The sequence below is a fragment of the Talpa europaea genome, assembly GCF_964194135.1.
Source record: "Talpa europaea genome assembly, chromosome: 7".
In the NCBI taxonomy this organism is placed as follows: Eukaryota; Metazoa; Chordata; class Mammalia; order Eulipotyphla; family Talpidae; genus Talpa; species Talpa europaea.
The window spans coordinates 135811663-135823940 of record NC_140074.1 but is presented as its reverse complement, the minus strand read 5'-3'; the positions used below and the strand labels follow the sequence as shown (position 1 = coordinate 135823940).

At 67.2% G+C, this 12278-nt stretch overlaps 1 protein-coding gene across 1 annotated transcript in view; it reads right to left on the bottom strand.

The window, feature by feature from the left end:
* The window catches only part of RNF213 (ring finger protein 213), a gene marked incomplete at both ends in the record, with an annotated part of 60035 nt that overhangs the window by 18030 nt on the left and 29727 nt on the right, over positions 1 to 12278 (bottom strand). Inside the window, 13 exons of the mRNA XM_084238104.1 lie at positions 488 to 642; positions 1266 to 1411; positions 2031 to 2222; positions 2866 to 3004; positions 3093 to 3240; positions 3446 to 3609; positions 3792 to 3911; positions 4719 to 4837; positions 5701 to 5796; positions 6005 to 6141; positions 7258 to 10872; positions 11457 to 11612; positions 11715 to 11908. Of these exons, the coding sequence (XP_084094230.1) occupies positions 488 to 642; positions 1266 to 1411; positions 2031 to 2222; positions 2866 to 3004; positions 3093 to 3240; positions 3446 to 3609; positions 3792 to 3911; positions 4719 to 4837; positions 5701 to 5796; positions 6005 to 6141; positions 7258 to 10872; positions 11457 to 11612; positions 11715 to 11908 (5381 nt within the window). The remainder of the gene's footprint in view (positions 1 to 487; positions 643 to 1265; positions 1412 to 2030; positions 2223 to 2865; positions 3005 to 3092; positions 3241 to 3445; positions 3610 to 3791; positions 3912 to 4718; positions 4838 to 5700; positions 5797 to 6004; positions 6142 to 7257; positions 10873 to 11456; positions 11613 to 11714; positions 11909 to 12278) is intronic.

Sequence of the window (12278 nt, the reverse complement as noted above, 5' to 3'; positions counted from 1 at the left end):
GCCACAAGGACAGGAAGAACCAAGCTGCAGGTGTGCCCGGCCAGCTGGGGACCCCAGCTTTGCCCGGGCTGGACACCTGGCCACATGCCGTCCACTTTTAACAACTGTGGTGTTTTCCTGCTGCCTCCTAAGATGGCCCTGGCGACCTCGCGCCCATGGGTGCCAGGACACCTCCCACTTGCACTTTCCTCTGTGTCCCGTTTGGAGTCTTCAGGTCAAGCCACCACGGACGGGGGTGCTCACCCAATTTTCAAGAGGAGCCAAACGCATGCAGGGGAGCCACCACAGACGTGGACCCTCATGTGCGGGCAACCGTGTGGCTGGGTCTGGGGTCCAGCCGGGCAACGTGGGGGGCACAGGCAGCATCCAGGTACCAGGGCGCCCCACCCCTCGCTGCGCAGACAGCACCGGCGGGCTGGGGGCTGGGACAAGCCTGGCATTTACCTCCGCACTGTGCGGGTGCCGCGGGCCCCGGGGGTGTGCTCACCCGCAATTCTTCCCAGGTGGACACGCGCATGGTCAGGAGGAGGAAGTCCTTCAGGTAGGACTTCAGAAGCTCTTGCCACTCCTGCTCCGGGAGCTGGGCCAGGAAGCCGCCCAGTGGGGTCTGCTGGAAGATCTCCACTAGCTTCCTGGGCAGCCCTGGGGAACCAGCGCAGGTGAGCGGCCAGCCTGCCTCTGCAACGCTGCACCACGGCCTCCCCGGGCCCACTGCCCAGGAGTGTTCTGGTGGCGACCCCGGGGGAGGTGCTCCTGGCCAAGGGGCCTGTGGACAGGCTGCCTGCTTTCACGGTCAGCTCAGACACTTTAGCTTTGTCCAGTGGACACACAGGCCACGGCAGAATTGACATGATGTCTCGGTCACAAGCAGCCCCGCCAGCCCAGCCTGCCATGAGACGGACCAAGGTCGCAAGCCAGAGGGGCTGCCCTTGGGGTTGGGATCCCATGTGGCCGGCCCCAAACTCACTTTACAGAGGGAGCACTGCCAGGAGGACCGGAGACCGAGCCCTCGGGAGACAGGAAGGGGCAGATGCCCTCCCGCTGGGCCAGACTGGGCCAGCGCGCCGCGTGGGCTGGGACGACTGTTTCCCGGGCTGTCCCTGTCTCCCTGGCTGCTGTCTTGGGGCGACAGCAGAGCAGGGCACGGCCGAGGAGCAGGACCGCCGCATGGACTGGCGGCTCTGCCGGGCGGGCAGCCGCTGCTGCGGAACCTCCGGGCGAGGCCCAGTGAGCTTGGGCTCTGTCCGGGCCCGACGGGCGGTCACCTTCGTGGCCGGTGGTGTACTGGGCTTGCATGCTCAGCTCCTCCAGGTAGTCCCTGATCCTCCAGCTGAAAGGGACGCGGCAGGAGACATGCTGCGGCCGGCTCATGAAGCTCTGCACCACCACGGGGGACGCCTCGCCTCCGGGCCTGCGGGTGGGCAGGAGGGCAGGGCGTGTCGGTGACGTGGCCTCCAGAGGACCGGGCCCGAGGGCCGGTCCTGCGGCACCCTCCCACGGGCCCCTGTAAGCCGCTCTCCGCCATCCCAGACAGCTGTCTGGAAGGCTTCACAGGCAAGGACAGCTGAGCCCCAGCGGGGTGTCCGGCCAGCACCCACGGTCTCGGCCAGGGTCTGCGGCGCATGGCCATCGGACCCTCCACGTGGAGCGGCCGGGGACCAGCTGTCCATCACGGCGTCTGGCTTCCACATAAGTGTCTCCAAGCAATTCAGAAACTTTCACTGCGTCTGTCACTAGCACGCGTGCAGCCCAGAACCGGAGCCCTGAGCGCAGACAAGAAGCTCGCAGGGGCAGCCACACAGGAGATCCGGCCTCGGGGGCCACAGGTCCCCGCCGTGGACACAAGGCAGGGAGGGCTGGCATGAAGAAACTGGCCTGCAGGCGGCCGCGGCCTGGAATAGCTGGGGGCTCTGGCCATGAGCTGGGAGACACCAGGCTGCAGTGGGGACCTCGCATTTGGCCCCAGGTTCGGGCCGCGGCTGCTGCCACACTGGGCGCTCCCTCCCACGGGAGGAGGATGTTCTGCTCACCGCGTGGCGCCTGTCACCAGGGGGATGTCCAGGAGCTTCGTGTCGCTGAACACAAGCATCCAGAGCTGCCCCACCCAGCGGGGTGACCCCGGCCTGGCCAGCAGCTCCAGGTTGTCGTCCCGGTCGACGGTGGCCACGAGGCTGGCAAGCAGGGGGGTCACGGTGGCCTGGATGCGCCGCCACAGGGTGTGCCTGCCATGGGGGCAGCGCCGTCAGCAGCATGGCCCGGCCCCGCCCCACCCTGGCCCCCCTGCAGCCCCAGCCCAGGCCAGCTCCATGGGCAACGCAGCCCCTGGGGTTGCAGTGCAAGGAGGACCTGCAGCGAGGGGCCAAGACTGGACGCAGCCCTGAACTGGGGCTTAGTGGACACCTCGTAGCGTCCCGTAACTGACATCGAGGTGTGGACTCCGGGAACCCTAGACTTGGGGCCGTGAACAGCGAGTCCTGAAAGGCGGGCGAGGCCCGAGCACACCCGGCGCCTGACACCAGAGCCCCCAACCCGTCAGCACAGCAGAGAAAAGCGGGGTCCCCGGGCCCCTCTAAACACCTGGCAAACTCAGGGTAAAGGGGGCGGGAAGCGGGAACTGCAGATACAGACGGAGAAGGACTCTTGTCAAACTACTGAGAGGGGCTCAGGAGCCACCGTGAGAAGCGAGGCTGCCCACCCCGTCCGGGCGTCCCCTCGCCCAGGTGGCTGGGAGGGAGACCGAGGACACACAGCGTCACCGGGGCCCAGGCCACCCACCCGGCTTCCCATGGGTCCCTCCCGGCCCGGTGCCAGGGCGAGTCAGAGCAGGCTGTGGGGGGGGGGGAGCGGGGGCGACACCGGGCGTACCTGAAGGTGCCGGCCTCCTGGAGGGCGTCCTGGTTCCAGGCGGCCCTGACCACCCACTCCTGCATCTGGCGCAGGTGCTGCTCCTCCTGCCGCCGCAGCAGGTCACAGAGGCGCATCTTGACCACCCGCAGGAAAGCAGCTGCGAGGCAGAGGAGAGGTGGGCGCTTAGCAGCTGGCCGGGGCTCAGGCGGCACGGGTGTGAGGGGCGGGCTGGCCGGGGGGCCCACCTGCAGCTGGGCTGTCTTCATTCAGGAGGCCCAGGAGCAGCTCCACGCGCCGCACGCTGCGCCAGGCACCCTCCCGCTGGTCTCGGAGCAGCCCCACGGCGCCCTGGATGCAGCTCCTCAGCAGGCTGGTGGTGTCCAGCACCTGTGCCTGCCAGGCCAGCGCGCTTACCACCGCGCCAGGGGAACAGTCCGCGCCAGCTGTGGGCCTGCTCCCTGCCCTGCGGAGCCTGCGCCCGCCCCGCGCCCTCTACGTCCTGGGGGGCCACTGCAGGACACCCCGCAGGGTTCCAGGGACAGATCGGCCAGGGGCGTCAGGAAGGGACGGTGACCCAGGACCTGGGAGCCGCCCCCACCTGCACGGGGAGGGAGGCGCCAGGCCGAGCCGCTGGGGCTCGGGTGTGGGGGTGCAGCTCCGGGGGGCTGGCACTCACGTGGCATCCGCCCTGCTCGGCCTCAGGATGCTCTGCCTCCACCTCCATGGGCTCCTCCACGCCTCCTGCCCCGGGGCCCGTCTCCGCTGTGAGGGGCAGACAGGACCAGCTTCCTTCTGGAGCCAGACTGGGGCGCCGGCCATGTGGGCTCCAGCACCGCTGCCCCGCCTGGCCCTCTGTGTCCACCTGCGGCAGCCCCGGCCTCTGACCACCCCATTCACGGCCAGCCCCGCCTGCATCCCAATGCCCCCCACCCCCCACGACATACGTGTGTGTGTTTCGTCTGGCCTGAACAGCTGGCTGATGGCCACATTCTGCAGCCGCGTCACGTCCGAGTCCATGACAGGGGACCGCCGCAGGTCGTCGATGTGCACGGCCCGCCAAAGCCCTGCGGGGACACTGGCTGCAACTCTGGTCCCCCCAGCGCAGCCCAGCCTGGGCCCGGCCAGGCCTGGACAAGCCCCGACTGTGGCAGAAACTGCCAACACCGGCTGCTCACACGCAGCCTCGCCTTGAAGCACTCCACTCTGCGAGGACCCCCACTCTGTGAGGACCCCCACTCTGTAAGGGCCCCCACTCTGCAAGGGCCCCCACTCTGCGAGGACCCCCACTCTGCGAGGCCCCACTCTGTGAGGGTCCCCCACTCTGTGGTCTCCCACCCTGCGAGGCCCCCACTCTGCGAGGGTCCCCCACTCTGCAAGACTCCTACACTGTGAGGCCCCCACTCTTTGAGGGTCCCACACTCTGCAAGGCCTCCACTCTGTGAGGCCTGGGGCACTGTGGTCTAATGTGCACGTGGGACCCCCCTGGACCCCAGAGCAGGTGATGGGTGGGAGGACCCGTCCCTGGAGAGCTTTGCCTCCGCTTATCGATGACGTTATTTAAACCGTGACTTCTGTGTTAGGACAGCGACCTCCTTGTGGCGTGAATAGTTGTGATCCATTCCCCAAAACGGGGAGGGGGGCAGGAGGCAACGTCCCCCAGAGTCGCCCGAGTGCCCAGGGCTTCGTGGCCATGGGAGGGGAGGGGCTGGGCTTGGCGGGTGCCGGAGGGGGAGATGCCCGCTGGCCGCCCCCGGCGTGACCAGTGCCCGGCCATGGCAGGCAGGGGCTGCTGGGATGAGCGTCGGGGTCCCGAGGCCCCCGTTGGACAGGCCGGGCACGGGGAACAGATGTGCCGCCAGCCTGGGGCCTACCTCCGTGGAAGCCCACGTAGCCCGAGCCGCTCCCCAGCCGGGGCAATTTTGCGATGAAGTAGACGAAGACACAGTCCTGGCTTCTCGGCAGCTTGTTGACCTCGTTGATGGTCGAATATCTAATTTAAAGCAAGGAAGACAAAGCGCCATGAGGCAAAGGCTAATAAGCGCCACCAAAGTCGCGACGGGCTGAGGAGGGTCCCGGGAACTGTCGAGTCCAATCTCACGAGCCCGGGTTTGTATCCTGGACCGGATGCCACGGCCTCGTGACGGGAACCCTCCCCCGAGCGCGGGGCCGTCTGCGTCTGCGGGGCGGGGCGGGGCGGGGGGTGGAATTTCCGTCCCTGAGTCCCTCCGCCGTCGAGCGGCGTGGCAAGCCTGACCCGGCCCGGCCTGCGGGCCTCCGTGGGCTGGGCCCAAACCACCACGGGTGAGACCACGGAGCCTTCAAGAAACGGTCTGGCAATAACGCCACCGTCGCGTGGAAAGTGGTTTCCAACGGGCTGGAGCCCAGAGCCGCTCTGGCCGGACACTAAGCAACGAGGGAGCACGGCCCGTGCTGTGTCCCCTGTGAAGACTATAAAAGGCATTGCCACGCCGCACCGCCCTCGAACTTGCAATAAATTCAAATTGTGTAATGAGACGGGCCCCCCCAGCCGCGGGTGCCCCCCAGCCCTAGGCACCCCCAGCCCCAGGTCCCCTAGTCCTGGGCCCTCCCCCGCCCCGGCCCCTCCAGCCCCAGGCGCCCCTCCTGCCCCAGCCCCCCCAGCCCCAGGTGCACCCCCAGCCCTGGGGGGCGGGACTTGTCCGCTGCCCCTGGCCTGTGCCCGCCTCGTCTGCTGCTCGGCACCCTCGGGGAAGGGCGCGGCAGGGCTCCGCTGATTTTTACTTCTGCGCCTATCAGGGCGGGCACCGCTCTCAGGGAAGAAATTCCAGAGGAGGTGCTGGATAAAAGTCGGGGTTTCCCAAAAGCACAACATACTTGGCCGAGGCGACGAGCTGCGCGCTGCGAGGACTGTCCTCGAAGTCCGTCTGGATGATGAGGATCTTGCTCCCGGCGGCGCCCGTCAGGCAGCTCCTGCGAGGGAAGCAGGGAGTCCTCGGTCCCCACGGAAGGGCGGCAGGCCCCTCGGTGACGGGAAAAGCGAGGCTTCGGTGGGATTCTCTGAGGGAGGAGATAGACCCCCAGGGGAGCAAGGCAACCCTGCTGGGTGCTGGGGGCCGCCGAGGTGCCAGACCCGCGGGCTGCAGGGTGGACGCTGCGGGGGGCCCGGGCGGGGCCTCACCGGACTTTCTTGAGGAAGGAGACTTCGGTGTCGAACTTCTGCAGGAACAGGATCATGGGCCTCAGGGCCCTGCCCCTCACCTCCGCCTCCAGGGCCTCACAGTCCTGGTTGGTCAGCAGGCGGGAGAAAGTGGTGACCTGCAAGGGCAGGAGTGTGGCTGAGGCTGGGGCCGGGGGCAGCCACAGGGGAGAGGCCGGGGTCGGGACAGGCACAGGGGTGGGGCCGGGGTCGGGGGCGCGTAGGCCAGTTTAGATCCCAGAGCCAGCCGGTCATTTCAAGAGCCGCCTCCTGGGCCCAGAGTCAGCAGGGGTGCACACCCAGTGCGCCCGAGAGGCCGAGGAGGGAGCGCGCAGGCGGCTCTGGCCCTCCCCCCAGCACCCCAGGCTCTTCCGGCAGGGCTTCCTTGATGCCCGGGGCTCAACCTCACGCCACTTCCCCTCCCAGCCTAGCTTCACACTTGGAACCGAGTTTGCCCCTGACCCCCGCTGTCCACTGCCCAGCACCGCTGCGGGCACCCGGCTGTCACAGCTGCCGAATCCTGCCCCAGACGGGCCTGACCACCGAGCGTCCCGCCAGACAAGCCCCTCCACCTGGCTGGCTCGGGGCATCAGGACCCTGCCAGGTGGCGCTGACCACTCTACCCCCGGCATGCCGCTGGCTCCAGGGTTCTCGGCTGAGACTCCCACACCCCAGGGTGCCCAGGGGAGGACCCAAGGCAGCCGGGACACCGCCATCGCAGAGCCAGCATGCAGATGACCACCGCGCCCGAGCTCCCCTCCCGTGACCGCAGCGTGTGCGTGGCTCTGCGAGGGCAGTCCTTTTCCAGACCGTGCACCCGCCTCCGGGCAGTGGCACAACTCGGCACACACCCCTCGCAGGGAGACCAAGCTGCTCGGCTGCTGACGGGCCCCCGGCACCCCCACCGGCCCTCAGCCCAATGATCGAGGCTCAGTTCCGTGTCCTGCCCAGACTGCGGTTTCCTCCTTGGCTCTCTGCTCGGCCGCCGTGCAAGCGGCACCTGCCCGCCTCTCGAGGGCGTCCCTTCAACCCCGCGGCCCCTCATGGTCTGCCCGACCCCCCACGGGCTCGCCCACCTGAGACCTGCCTGCGCCCACTGCCCCATGTCCCCAGGAGGGGCACTGGCCCTGGCTCCGCCACCCACTTGCGAGGGTCTGGTCCGCCACTCGCACGCCACGGCTCCCGCTCACACCGGGGAAGATCCCTTGGGGCCGGGCCCGGGCGCAGGGTCTCACCTCCGTGAAGACGGCGTGCTGGCCCCAGTCCGCGGCGCCCAGGTGGGCGCCCAGGTGGGCGCCCAGGAAGTCCGCGAAGGAGTCGTGCTGCTGCTCCTTGTAGTAGGTGCGCGCCAGGGCCTGCGCCGTGAAGCTGTCCAGGGCACAGCCCCGCAGCCGGACCATGGCGTCGGGCGTGGCACAGTCCAGCAGGGCCAGCTTGGCCTCCTCCAACACCGCGGAGAAGAGGTCGTCCACCGGGGGGCCGCGGCCCAAGCGCTCAGCCACCTGCAGCACCACGGAGGCGCAGGCGTCGGCGTGGAAGCCCACAAACACGTCGGCCGGGCTGTACGTGGGCCTGGCCTGGAAGGGGCCCGGCTCCACGGCCACGAATCGCTCGACCCAGCGCCGCAGCTCTTCGGCCACCGCCCGCTGTGGGGCATCCAGCACCGTGTCGATGTCCAGGTAGTGCTTCTCCAGCCGGTTGATGAGGGGCACAGGGAAGTGCCGGTAGACCACGTCCTTGTCCTCGATGACCACCAGGCGGAAGTCGGGGTGCACACGGCACTTGACCCGGTGGGTGCCCAGGCCCAGGTCCACGTACTTCTGCCCCCCCAGGTAGACGTAGTACTGGTTGAGGGCATCGTAGAGGCTCTCGTACAGGCTCTGCAGGTTGAGCAGCACCGCCATCCTGCCCGTCTCCATGCAGACCTTCACCCGGTTGATGTCCCGGCAGACCTGGGTGTACTCTTGGTCTCTGGGGAAGCTGGAGCCGAAAATGATCTCCGGCTGCTGGCCCTTGCTGAAGAGCGTCTGCTGCAGGATCTGCAGAGCCACGTAGTTCCTGGTCAGCACCAGCAGGTAGCGGGACTCGGCCCCGTCCAGCTCGCCGTCCGGCAGCGCCGACCTGTTGCCCAGCAGGTTCTGCTCGATCAGCTGCATGGTGCTGACCTCTGCCAAGCACCTGGCCTCGGGCAGGTGGGCGGCGAAGATGTCCAGGGCGTGCACGTCGTCCTTGCCGCTGAAGTTCCGAAGGATGGCCCTGGTGATGTCCTGGGGGGAGGGCTCGCGGCTGGACACCCTCGCTGTGGCGAAGACCATCTTGATGAGGCTGTAGAAGTCCCGGAGCCCGAAGAACTCCTTGCTCTGGCACCGGAGCACGTCCTCATAGGCCCTGGCGAAGGGCGCAAAGTAGCCCTGCACCCTCTTCTGCACCAGGGGCTCGGAGGAGCAGATGCCACTGGCGCTCTCCACGAGCTCCCGCTGGTTGGGGGTGCTGCGGGACACGAAGATGCCCCGGTTCATCTTGGCGGGGTCCAGAGCCCAGTTGGAGATGCCCACGAAGCCCACCTTCTTGTGGGGGGCAGGGGCGTCCTCAATGCAGCCGTCCTCCAGCAGCGGGTGCAGCGTCTTCAGGGGCATCTTGGGTGAGTCCTCAGCCAGCCCAACCTCGTCCAGCACCACTACGGACACGTACCGCTGCAGGTCCTTGGCCTGCTGGAAGCGCGCGCACTGCCGGAAGGTGCCGATGATGCCCTGCGGGGTGGAGTGCGGGCTGCACTGGAAGGACACCAGGTGCACCTGCTTCAGGTGCCGGAAGAGCTCCGAGTGCGCAGACTGGCCTTGCATGGCGTCGGCCACAATGGTCTTGGCCAGCGACTTGGAGCTGCCGGGCTTCCCCACCACGAAGAGCGGGATCTTGAGCTCGATGCAGACGACCATCATGAAGACGTTCTCCTTCAAGGCCGAGTTCCTGGCGATGGCTTTCCTCAGGGACACGCCCGCCAGGAACAGGTCCTGGACCAGCGTGATCTCCTCCAGAATGGCCTTGGCGTCGTTGAACGGCGCGGGGAAGAAGCCGCACACGGCCGCCCGGTACTGCTCCTTGTCCTCCAGAGGGGCGTGGTAGCACACCCCGATGGCCAGCACAAGGGACCAGAGTGCGGGGTCTCGCTCGGGTTGGTGGGCGTCCGCCACACCCAGGAAGGCCCGCAGCTGCCCCAGCAGCATGGGGCTGTGGTCGTAGAACCAGCGGAACACCCTGGTGCAGCGCTCCACGTCCCGGAGGCTGACAAAGCTGCACTCACCCTCGCTGGCCCGCATGAAGGCCTGCGAGGCAGCCAACACCTCCGCGACCACGTGCACCCTGTCCGCGGCCAGCCCCAGGGGGCCCACCAGCCTCTGCACGATCTGCTGGATATAGCGTTTCTCCACCGCGGCGTCCAGCTGCCCAAAGTCCCACACCAGGGGCACCAGGCTGGGGGGGAGGGCGTGCACGCGGTACACCAGCTGCCTCAGGGGAATGGCGCCCAGCCTGTCGGCCGTCTCCTCCGCACGGACCCTGTACCCCAAGCCGGCCGCCTCCAGCCGGCAGATCATCTCCTGGGAGTGCTTGCGGTATGGGTTGCAGGCGGCCACGATGTGCAGGCCGGAGTCCTCGACCAGGGGCTGGCCGTCCACCGTCCGATCGCACAGCACCTCCTTGATGCAGCTTATGGCCTCCGTGGTGTTGGCCTCGTCCAGGAACAGGATGGTGTCCAGCTGGTGCTGGTCCCTATTGAAGAGTGCCAGCTCCTGCGCCTCCCTGACCTTGGCATAGATCATGTCCGCCGTGGTCCCTCCGTGGACCTTGACCAGCAGCAGGGTCTGGGCGTCGGCGCTCCCCCGCCGCAGCTCGCTGAGGAAGCGGACGAGCCGGGTCTTGCCGCAGCCCGTCTCCCCCATGATGACCACGGGGATGCCGCAGCGGAAGCGCATCTCGATGGCCAGGATCTTCAGCATGTTGTCCGTGGTCAGCTCATATGTGTCATCGGGGTCGAAGGGCCACTGCACCCCCAGGGCCAGGCAAAGCCGCTCGAGCTTCTCGTGCCGGGGCAGCTCGTCAAAGTTGATGTTGAAGGGCACGCGCTGCCACTGGAGGTCACGGCACAGCCTGCTGGTCATCACGTTCCTCTTGATCACCTCCCCGTGTGCGGGGTCCACAGCGTCCACACCACCCTGCTGGTTGGGCTGCAGGTGGAAGCCTATGAAGGTCATGGTCGTGTGGTCATCGTTGAAGAACACGTAGGGGTGAGGTTCCGACTCCCACCTCTTGCGGAGCGAGAAAGGGGCCAGATCTTCCTCCCGGACCCCACGCATGCTGACCGTGGGCTGCCCAGGGCTCTGGTCGGACATGTGCAGGGTCGGGGTGGCAAAGTCCCTGGCCATGCATATCATGAAGGTGACCACGAAGGTCTTGAAGCCGCTGAGCACGTCTCCTGTGGCACTGGCCTGGCAGAAGAGGGAGGCCTCGCAATCCCGGAGCTGGTAGTTGAGGAAGCCCGCGAAGTTGCGCATCTCCGACCAGGACGGGTCGAGGACCCCGCAGTAGATGAGCAGAAGCTGCAGGCACTCCCTGGGGGTGTCCTCCACGGAGCCGTCTTTGTACTGGAAGCTGTCCAGGTCCTGCTTCTGATAGAAGCGCTTCAGGTACTGGTAAGGCCGCTGGAAGGTCTCGCTGCAGAACTCCTGCTCGTCCATTCCCGGGTCCCTGAGGCGCTGCGTGGGGCTCAGCTCCAGGCTGATCACTTCTTTGGGGGGCCTGCAGGTGACTTTGGGGAAGATCTCCAGGATGCCGAACTGGGGGACACGTGCGCTCTGGAAAGGGGAGCAAATAAAAGGGTCACAACAGGATTTTGTAAAAACACTTCTGCATCATGCCCAGGCCTTCTGCCTGCAGACCTTTACGGAGAATCGCTTTCTGGGGGCACTTCTGTGGGGCCGCCTCCCAGGGGCTGTGGTCCTGCTTTGCACGTCCAGGCGCACGGGCGGGCAGTGCAGCCGGGAGGCCTATTCCTGGTGAGTCTTCCGAAACGAATGTTCCCATGAAATGTGCATGCATGCGTGTGCACGTGTGATACGTGCGGACACGTGTGGGTGTGAGCACGGGCGTGTGCAAGAAAGTCCCTGTGGCTAGAAGTATCCCAGGATGGCGCCGGGTCCCAGCTGCACCGAGACTCAGCGCTTCCCTCCACACAAGCTGCGCCTCGGAGCCCTGCCGCCCGGATCCAGCATCAACCCAAGACACTACGATCTCACGGGAGGACCTTCAGTCCAGGCCTCAGAGAGTCAGCTTGGAGAGGGATGTTTCCTAACACCACCCAGTGGCTTCTCGAGGACAAAACGGGGGGCTCTGGAGGCGAGTCCACCTGACCTGTGAGGGGCCCCTGCCAGCCGCTCACCTGCCTCGCAGCCCTCTCTGGCACCGCCGAGGAGCCCTCCAGGATCTCAACGATGTATAAGTGGCGCGGGTTCCGGAGCCACATTTTCCCGTTCGCATCCATCAAGTGCCGCAGCACGAGCAGCTTGAACAGGAACTCCGGGACGCCGGTGCGCACCTGTGGGCCACACACACTCATGCGGCCGCCTGCCCACAGCCCCAGCCGGCCCGCCCCGGGGGCCTGACGCCAGCACGCGCAGGGGAGGCAGGCAGCACTCACCGTGGAGGTCACGTCCAGGTGGACGATCATGGGGTGCCCCTGATAGTGGGCGTCCAGGAAGGGCAGCAGGGCATCCAGGACCTGCTGCTCGTCCACCTGGGGGTCAGTCAGGCGAATGACCTTCAGAGGCACATCCACCTTGTTCAACCGCCGCTTCAGCTTGTCATGCAGCCTCCTCACGTAGAGCGACTTCCCTGCCGGGAACGTGGGGTCAGGGGTTGCGAGCACCAAGGGCAGGGGCCTCAGGAGCTCCCCCGCCAACCCCTCCCCACAGGGCCCCATCACCTCTGAATCCCCAATTCACAGTGGCTTCTCCATGCCACCCCAGGGCCAGGATGGGGCCCAGGCTCGGGTGGGGAGGGGCACATCAGGCCCCACAGTCCGGTCCCGAGGGGCTGGCTTCTCAAAGCGACCTCCACTGGTCACCCCACCAATGCCACCTGAGTGGCTGAGGGGGCCAAGAAGGAGCCTGTGAGGAGGTCCCTGGATAGGGGGGCCAGCTGGGAGCCGCCCAAGTGGGGCCCTGTGAGTCCAGTTCCCACAAGCCTCCCGGCTCAGCCTCCC